Here is a 9739-nt window from a genome sequence, read left to right as displayed (position 1 = left end):
TGCCTATATGATTTGTGTGCAGGGAACAGTTGAAAAAAACCTTTTTTTCAAAAGTTACTTTTGAGTTCTTGTGCCAGTTTAGTTATTGAGCTGTCACTCACCTCTTCTCCATGGTCAGATTCCTCAAAAAAAAAAAAAAAAAAAAACCATCTTCCAAAAACCCTGGAGTCTTCCTTGACTCTTTAATTTCTTCCACTTTACCATATGTAAACTATCATTAAAAACTTCTAAGCCCTGCTTCAAAACATCCAGAGTCTGGTTGCTTCTCACCATTTCATGAGCATGCATCATTTTCCACTGGCATTATCACAGTGATAAACCAACTGGGCACCCACACCACATAGCAGATGGTGGGGTTGTTTGTAGATGTAATGTCAGGTCATGTCATTCCTCTGCTCAAAGCAACTGCATTTCATTAAAAATAGAAGCCAGCCTCCTTAAATGCCCTTAGTATCGGAGTTCTCACTTCCTCTCCCGCCTCTCTGATCACTCTCCTCCCTGCTCGCTATGCTACCAACATGGGCTTTTGCTGTCTCGCGGCATACTCTTTCTTCAGGAACTTTACGTTTGCAGGCGCCTCGATTTGGAATGCTTTTCTTACAATCATTTACGTTGCTTGCTTTCTTATCTCTTTCAGGTCTTTCTTCAAACCGCTCACTCACAATGAAACATCCCCCCACCAATCTACATAAAATTATATCCCTCTTTCTGCCTTCATTTGCTTGCTTTTTCTCCACAGCACTTACCACCAGCTGACTTCCTATGGATTTTATTTGTTTGTTAATTGTATGTGTATTCTCACTAGTCTGTTAACTACAGTAGAGTACTCACTTCCTACTCCCTACTTGACTGTTTTCAAGTGTGTGTGTTGAATATTTTACATTGGGACTGGAGAAACTGAGATTTCTTTTTACCCTGTAAGCCAAGCAATGCAATAAAATTATATGTTATCCAAGATCTATTACTTATTTGCTTACTTTTTACTGCTAATATAAAGTTTCTTCAGACTGTCTAGAGGATTATATTCAGCATTATCTAGGATAATATTGCAAACTCATGGGATGATTGGTAAGGACATTTCACCTTTCATTTCTAACTCATCCACTACCTTACCCCTAGTCTGGTTGTCTTTCAAAACTGGAGTGACCATCCACTCAGTTTCTAAAGTCAGAAATTTGGGAGTCTTTCTTTGGCTCCTTACTTTTTGCCTCATAACCACATTCAGTTTGGGAAATCAATTAGCAAGAATCACTAACAGGAAGGTCTAATAAACTCATGGCAAGAAAAGGTGTGAAAGGTTTCAACCAAGCCCAAGAAGACACTGCGGACATTTATCATACATACTAGAAGACCAAGTTCTCAGTCACGATTTTTAAAAAATGCAGCTTCCTCAGAAACTTAATCCTAAATTACTGGTTGAGTCACACGTACTCAGATCCTTATCACAAACTCTCTGATCCTTCTGATCTTAACCAACTCTGGTGAGAATCTCCTTGCTGGTCTGATGACGCAAGTTAGCAGCCTCACTGAGTAGGCAAGGAGCTGAAGGCACCCTCTAATCTCCAGCCCTGGGAGATGCTACAATGCACAGAACAACTTTCTATAGCAAAGAATCTTCAGGCCCCAAATGCCAGCAATGCCAAGGTTAAGAAACCCAGCTATATCTGGTTGCCACAAACTAGGAAATACTCAAGATAATATTTGAACATTATGGCAGATTTTGTGAAACTATTTGCTTTATGGTTTAATTGTTAAAATCACGACAAATATAAGCATAGCAAGGATTAACGTGGAAAACAGGGCTTCCCTGGTGACTCAGTGGTAAAGAATCCACCTGCCAATGTAGTAGACAGGAGTTCAATCCCTGATCCAGGAAGATCCCACAGGCCACGTGGAACAACTAAGCCCATGTGCCGCAACTACTGAGCCTGTTCGCCCTAGAGCTGGTGCTCCACAAGAAGAGATGCACTGCAATGAGAAGCCCATTCACCGCAACTACAGAGAGCTCCTATTCATCGCAACAGAGAAAAGACGGTGCGGCAGTGAAGACCCAGCACAGCCAAAAATAAAGTAAGCAAATGAATAAACATTTTTTAAAAGTTAAAAAAAAAAGGCTTCCCTGGTGTCTCGGATGGTAAAGAATCCGCCTGCAATGCGGAAACCTGGGTTCGATCCCTGGGTTGGGAAGATCCCCTGATGGAGGGCATGGCAACCCACCTCAGTTTTCTTGCCGGGAGAATCTCCATGGACAGAGGAGCCTGGAGGGCTACAGTCCCTGGGGGTCGCAAAGAGCTGGACACGGCTGAGCAGCTAAGCATAGCACTAGATTCAGACGCCCTTTCTGCCCCACAACCCACCTGCTCTTCACTACAATGGTGATAATACCAACGCTTACAAGAATGTGCTATGCAGATTATCTCATTTAATTCTCACAACAAACCTATGCTGGGCTTCCCCGGTGGCTCAGATGGTAAAGAATCCGCCTGCAATACAGGAGACCTGGTTTAGGTCCCTGGGTTGGGAAGATCCCCTGGAGAAGGGAATGGCTACCCTCTCCAGTATTCTGGCCTAGAGAATTCCACGGACAGAGGAGCCTGAAAGGCTACAGTCCATGGGGCTGCAAAGAGTCGGACATGACTGAGAGACTTTCACACACGCGTGCACGCGCGCGCACACACACACACACACGGAAAGCAAAATTCCATATGGAATTTTATATTGTTTTAATTGCATTTGCATAGCTTAAACCAGGAAGACTCTGACTTGACTTCATCTTACCTGTCTTTTTGAAAGCTAAAACTACACTCTATGAAAGTGGCAACTACATCTGGTCCAATACCTTTATGTACTGATTTTTACGCTAGAAAGAAATATGGCTAAACAGTAGTGAGGCAATTAGTCAACTACAAGTGGGAAACTCCTTCTGAAAGAGGGCGGCAGCATGGTTGCCACAGATTTTGGAGACAGACAGACAGAGTCTGTGTCTTTTCCCGTCCCTTGGTATGCGCCCTTGAACCATTTAACCTTTCTGTCCCCCATTTTCAGTATGGTAGAAATGTTAAAAGAATCAATGTGAATATGTGTCAAAACAAAACACCTTCCACAGTGCCAGGAACATCGTGGATATTTCATCATTTAGCTCCTTTCTAGCTCATGAACATAGGCACTGGGACTTGTTGGTACACCACCTATTTATTTTGTGTTGACCCTCTGTTTACAAACAAGTGGACAAGAAAGCAAGTCTTCCAGATTAACTGGATCCTTCACCAGGAAGACAGAAGAAGATGCTCTAGAATTCTAGGACTCTGTGACTCAATGACTGTGATTCTGTGGTTCTAGTGCTGAGTAATCGCCAAGGGCTCACTGCCGAGGACTCCTTGTGTGACTGATGGTAGACCATGATTTTGGCTGCAATGTTTACTCACCCATTTTTTTTCATAGAGTTTTGCCATTGAGTCATGGAATCATCATCTGAGGTCAAAAGATCAACTCACGTCATCAATGTACAAGCAAATGAAACTGTATTGACTGCACTTCCCTATGGACCTCATAGTTCTCTGCTGGAATTCCTGAAGGGAGAGCCAAAAGTCTTGGGGGTAAGTCCTCTCCCACTCATGGGTCTTCCTGGAAAGGAGACCATAAATTATTTCTTCAAGTATGTTTGCAGAGATGCTTTTTCAGAAAAGACATTGATCCCCCCAGTTTTCCCTCACCTGTCATCTAAAATGCATCCTTCTTTTTATACTCTTTTTAAAAAGAGATATCCTGTGTATTTGTTCATTTATTCGTTGCCATTTGGCTGCCTTGGGTCTTAGTTTTGGCAGGCGGATCTCTGTTGTGGCACATGGACTCTTCAGTCATGGCTCGTGGGCTCGGTAGTTGTGGCCTGTGGGCTTCGTTGCTCCTCGGCATGTGGGATCTCCATTCCTTGACCAGGGACTGGACCTGCGTCCCCTGCACTGCAAGGCAGATTCTTAGCCACTGAGCTACCAGGGCAGTCCCTGCAGCCTTCTAAGTCACGAGCGTGTACATATAATTGGATATTCAGTAGAGGAGCCAACACGTAGCCTACAAGACCATTTCCCTACATCTCACAAAGTATTTATGTATTTTTAACTGAAAGATAATTGCTTTACAAAATTGTGCCAGCCTCTGCCGTACATCCTGCAATGCAGAAGACCTGGGTTTGATCCCTGGGTTGGGAAGGTCCCCCTGGAGAAGGGAAAGGCTCCCACTCCAGCATTCTGGCCTGGAGAATTCCAGGGCGTGTATAGTCTGTGGGGTTGGAAAGAGCCGGACACGGCTGCACGACTGTCCCTTTCACTGCCGCACATCAACACAAATCGGCCGTGTGTGCACCCATGTCCCCTCCCTCCTGAAGCCCCCTCCCACCTCCTACCCCCTCCCACTCCTCTAGGTTGTCACAAAACGTCCCTGCGTTTTGATCAACAAGGGAAATAAAGTTCTGTTTAGAAACATGCAGGGTTTGCTCATGTCTCAGAAATGCTTCTGAGGGCTCATTTAACTCTGAGAAATAGAACTTCAACTGTCACGAATAAAACCACTAATGCCGAGGAAACCCCTGGCCTGTTTCAGGAGGACCTAGTGATCATCTTTGAATCCCAGCAAGGGGGATGGAGGAAACTCGTGCCACTTTTCTAAACATCTTATTAAAGAAGCGACCTTGGGCTGTGGGAACACCTCTCTTGGAGCTAAAAGCCTTTAGAGGTGAAGTTAAGCATCGCCTTTGTGTTGTTACAGGCGCTGGGAGCTCTTTGAAAACCACCCTCAAAGCTCATAGGGAACTGCAGTGTTGACACACACACAATCTGTCATAAATAGACTAGAGTAAATCTGTGTGCACAGCCTCCATCCTCAGTACAAGAATCTGAACACTGGACAGATGTGACCCAGGCCACAGCGGTGTGGCCTGGGGGAACCCAGACGCCAGAAGGGAAGCGGAGACGCTCGGCGCTGAGGAAAGCCCCGGGCCCCCAGGACCGCCTCGCTCCCCTCTCCCTAACCCTAACGGGCTGAGGGGCCCACGGGGTCACTCTCGGCTCTGGACAGGGCTTCCTATCAAGAGGTGGGACATAACCTCACCCCAACCTCTCTGCTCCAGTTCAGGGAACTTCATAAACTTTCAGAGCGCTGGACTGAGGCTGTAATTCTCAAAACTGAAAGAAAAGAAAGTGAAAGTGAGGTCGCTCAGTCCTGTCCGACTGTTTGCAACCCCATGGACTATATAGACCATCAGGCTGCTTCGTCCACGGGATTTTCCAGGCAAGAGGACTGGATTGGTTGCCATGATTCTCAAAGGCTGTATTTAATGTGGAAAATGTGTGTGTGTGTTGGGGTGAGGATGGTAACAGGAGGCTGGTTCTACAGAGGGGAGAGAGTGTCAGGGTGAGTAGTTTGGAATCGGCGTCCCCGAGAAGCTTGCCGTCTAGGGCAGGGGTCCGTAGCAGCCCGTGGTGTGCGAGGGATGCTGGCAGAGCAGGCGGTGAGGCCCGGGCAGGTGGGCGAGGCTTCACCTGTGTTTCCAGCAGCCCCACTGCTCTCGGCATCACCTGTCAGATCAGAGTGCAAAGGCGGCTGTGGACCGCGCCTGTGAGGGATCGAGGTTTCGCGCCTCTTTGGAGAAGCATCCCCAAACCGTCCTCCCCGGCCCTCCCGTCTGTGGAAAAACTGTCTTCCACGAAACCAGTCCCTGGTGCCGAAGGCGGGGGGCCGCAGGTCCAGAGGGAGAGCCAGACGCGTGCTCAAACCTGTGAGATGCAAGACGGCCTGATAACCCCAGAGGCTGCCAGCAGGAAGGGTGAGCATGAAGGATGCGGACACGGACACGGCGAGCGAGGGCAGCAAGGCCGCTGGGCCTCCTGAAAGCCTGAGTGGTCGGGAAACAGGAGGCGAAGGCACGCAGGCAGGGGGGACGTCCTAGGGACGGTGCCTGCGCGCCTGGGAGGCTGCAGAGGGCCCGGGCCGCGGCCTCACCGGCCATTCCTCTCTTCACAGGCCGCCCAGGTCCTGCTTGCCCTGATCACGGCCGGCATCGGAGCTATATTCGCGTTCAATTACTTCAACTTCGCCCAAAGATTCCCCCTGGTTTTCTTGACAGGATATCCATTTTGGGGAGCATTTATTGTGAGTATTGTTAGGAGCTTTGGAGGAATTACCACAAAGACTGGTTTGAATTGACTCTGGTCCTGAGATAATGAATCCCATGCAGGTGGTCCCCAAGGAGACCACCGCTTGATAGGGGTGATAGACCCTTGATAGACCACCCCACGATAGTCAGTCCCCTCCATGGCAAAAGAAGTGATTCCATTCGGGTCATTGCAATACCACCATCCTCATGGTGATGACCGCCCTTAGGTGTGCGATGTTGAAAAGTTTTCCAGCCCTCGTGTGTATATAAGTCATTTGCTCCTTACTGCCAATCTGGGAGGTTAGATGGGTATATATCCTACTTTTCCCTTTGTAAATAAGAAAATGGAATTTGGGAGTAGGTAGTAAATTTAAACCTAATCTGGCTAGCACTCACAATCACAGGCTGTCAAAGCTTAAGGAGAATTTTAATACATTATTATGGTTCAACTGCTTCATTATGCCCAGACATAGTTTTATGAATATCATTCATCCAATTGATTAAAGAATCATAAATATAATTCCTAGCACAGAGCTATATCTGTTCAATCCCCACAGCCTTGGTTCCTAATCTTATGCCATCATATTTAAGGGTAGACTCATTAGAGCTTCCGCCGTTAAAACCTACAGTCCCAAGAGGGCAAGAATGTTGTCTGTTATCATTGTTGTTACATTCTCAGACCTCAGAATCACGCTTGCTGCATAGCAGGCGTGAATGAATGAATCGCTCAGTGAACAAACGGATGAAATAACGAAGAAATGAGACAACTGTCTCTATTAAAACCCTGTTCTCTTTTGATAAGCATAAATATTCCACACCTTTTCTGAGACACCTACTAGTACTGCGAGTTTTCGTTTCCCAAATGCCAATAACATGAGACAGAACGTGATTTTCAAAGTGCACATACAGAAAGCCAGACGGACAAACTCCTCGCTCCCCTGTCACGAGAGGACATTCCCGTAGGATACTGCGTGATCGGCATGCACGAATGACAGCGAGGGTCTGGCACACCACTTTTTAAAGCTCCACTCTTCACTGAAAAGATATTTACTGAGTACCCATGCTACATCTGCAGGAGGGTCCTGGGTGCTCAGGGCACAGGTAGACTAGGCCCTCTTTGAGAGAAGTGATGAACTGCTCTTAGAAATAGGCAGGGTTCGGCGTCTAATAGGCAGGTTATAAATGAAAAAGTGAAAGTAACTCCACAGGTATGTTATTACACCTGTGCGATGCACACGGAGGAGTTCCAGGTTTCAGGTGAAGATTTAATGGAAACCTCACCTGTGCTGGGAGGTCAGGGAAGTGCTTTGCACACGGGTGTTCACTGCGTAAAGTAGAAAGAAAGCTCACTCTCGGCAACAGTGAAGCCTGAGCTGAGGCCTTGATGTGGGGAAGAGCAGCAGGAAGAAGACCAATGAGTCTGTTGCAATGGCATAAAATGAGGCCAAAAATGTGGACTGGAACCAGGTCGTGCCAACCCTTGCGGCCGTAAAAAGAATGTGGAGCTTTAATACTAGAGCAAGGCTGGTAAGATTTGAAGACTTGTAATCTCTAAAATATTATGTCCCCTGAGTGGGTAATGAGCCCAAGGATGCTAAGAGCAGATCTGGGAGAATCAGTGGGGGGGAGGCTGCAAGATTCCAGGAATGGAGAGGTGGTACCTTGAACTCTCTGGGAAGCAGCAGGGATGAAGGTGGACAGCTTCAAGAATGACCTGGAAATAGAACAAGCCTGATGGTGACCCAAGGTGGGAGGTGAAGGTGAAGGAGGTATCAGAGGTAACATTCTGATCCTACATGTCTTCTCAAGGTCCTTGACTCCAAGGCCCAATATCCCCAAAGTGGAAAAACGATTCCCATCACAGAGGTTCTCATTATTGGAACATTAAAAAAAACATGGACCCCACCTTGGGGGACAGGGGTCTCATTTTTCCTGTGTGGTACTAAGCTCTTTGGGCTTCCCGGGAGCTCAGGGGTTAAGAGTCCACCTGCAATGCGGAAGTTGTCGCTCAGCCGCCCAGTCGTGTCCGACTCTTTGTGACCCCATGGACTGCAGCATGCCGGGCCTCTGTCCCTCACTATCTCCTGCAGTTTTCCCAAGTTCAAATCCTTTGCATCGGTGATGCCATCCAGCCGTCTCACCCTCTGATGCCCTCTTCTCCAAGAGATGTGTGTCCAGTCCCTGGGTTGGGAAGAGCCCCTGGAGAAGGAAATGCAACCCACCCAATATTCTGGCCTGGAGAGTCCCATGGAGAGAGGAGCCTGGCGGGCTACAGTCCATGGGGTCGCAAAGAGTCGGACACGACTGAGCAACTAAGCAACAGCTAGGCTCTTTGTTGCATATAAATTAGTGGGTCAGATAACACTAGATCCCAGGCCCCGTACTTACTCCGAGCAGACAAAGCTGCCTTCACCATTCCAGGCCCAGCGCCCAAGACTGTCTTTCCCTTGGAGCCCAGCGGGGTGGTACCTTTCGGGCCTTAAACAGCGCCTGCCTCACCCACCTGACGCTGGCAAAGAGCCCTGTTGATGCCGAGCATGCCAGCACAGGACTTCCTCTTAAGCCAGCGCCCACTGTCCTTCCCTGGTGGGAGAGACCAGACACCGGAGGGCCTGGGAGGGTCACAGGCATGTCACTTACGGCGTCATGCTGTAGGGCAGTCAAACGCACTGTCGCCTGTTAACCTCTCTCTCTTTTCTCCCCAACAGTTTACTATTGCAGGGTACCTCACAGGCGCCAACAGCAATGACAAGTGCATGGTGAGTCCCTTTGTCCCTTCTGCGCGGTTTAAAACTGTCTACTTCTTTTAGGCCATCTTTGGGTGGAAAGCCTTGAGTAACAAAGGACCATCCAGGAAAATCTTTGCCCGTCAAATGTGCAGTTCAGCTCACTGCTATTTGGCAGTCGGCATGAGCCCTGCAGCCTTCCACTGGGTGCCATTGCCTCGGTCAAATCAACCAAAGGAGCTGCTTATTAAAAACCATTTTCACATCCCTCTAACTCAACAGTGCTTAACCAGGAGTAAGTTTGTGCCTCCCCCAGCTCTGCCCCCAGAGGTATTAGACAAAGCCTGAAGACACTATTGTTTTTTCCTGGCTGCCAAGCGCAGCATGCAGGATCTTAGTTCCTGACCAGGGATGGAACCCACGCCCCCTGAGGTGGGAGCCCGAAGGCTTAGCCCCTGAAACCACCAGGGAAGCCCCACGCTGAAGACATTTTTGATTGTCACAACCGGGGGGTGGTGGGGTGAGGAGTACTGTTGTTATCTAGTCGGTAGAGACCAGGGCGTTTCTATACATTTTAAAATATGAACGATAGTAAAAGAAAACAAAAAGCTGTATCTGGCTCCAAATATTAATTGTGTCAAGGTGTATGAACCCTACTGTAACCCACGTCAATCCCAGGACCACAGTTATTACCCCCCACCCCAACAACGGGCTCCCCAGGTGGCGCAGGGGATGTGGGTTGGAGCGCTGGATCGGGAAGATCCCCTGGAGGAGGAAACGGCAACCTGCTCCAGTATTCTTGCCTGGAGAATCCCATGGGCAGAGGAGCCTGGCGGGCAGTCCATGGGGTCACAAAGAGTGAGAC

The 9739-nt window shown here is 48.1% G+C and overlaps 1 protein-coding gene across 1 annotated transcript in view; it reads left to right on the top strand.

Moving 5' to 3' along the window:
* The first annotated feature begins 3458 nt into the window (after window positions 1-3458).
* LOC136174530 (membrane-spanning 4-domains subfamily A member 14-like) overlaps window positions 3459-9739 on the top strand; it is a 108211-nt gene continuing 101930 nt past the window's right edge. Inside the window, exons 1-2 of the mRNA XM_065944708.1 lie at window positions 3459-3596; window positions 6016-6144. Coding sequence (XP_065800780.1) covers window positions 3459-3596; window positions 6016-6144 — 267 coding nt within the window. The remainder of the gene's footprint in view (window positions 3597-6015; window positions 6145-9739) is intronic.

The sequence above is a fragment of the Muntiacus reevesi genome, chromosome 9, assembly GCF_963930625.1.
Source record: "Muntiacus reevesi chromosome 9, mMunRee1.1, whole genome shotgun sequence".
NCBI lineage: Eukaryota > Metazoa > Chordata > Mammalia > Artiodactyla > Cervidae > Muntiacus > Muntiacus reevesi.
Note: the sequence above shows the minus strand (reverse complement) of the source record. Positions and strands in the feature narration are given on the sequence as shown.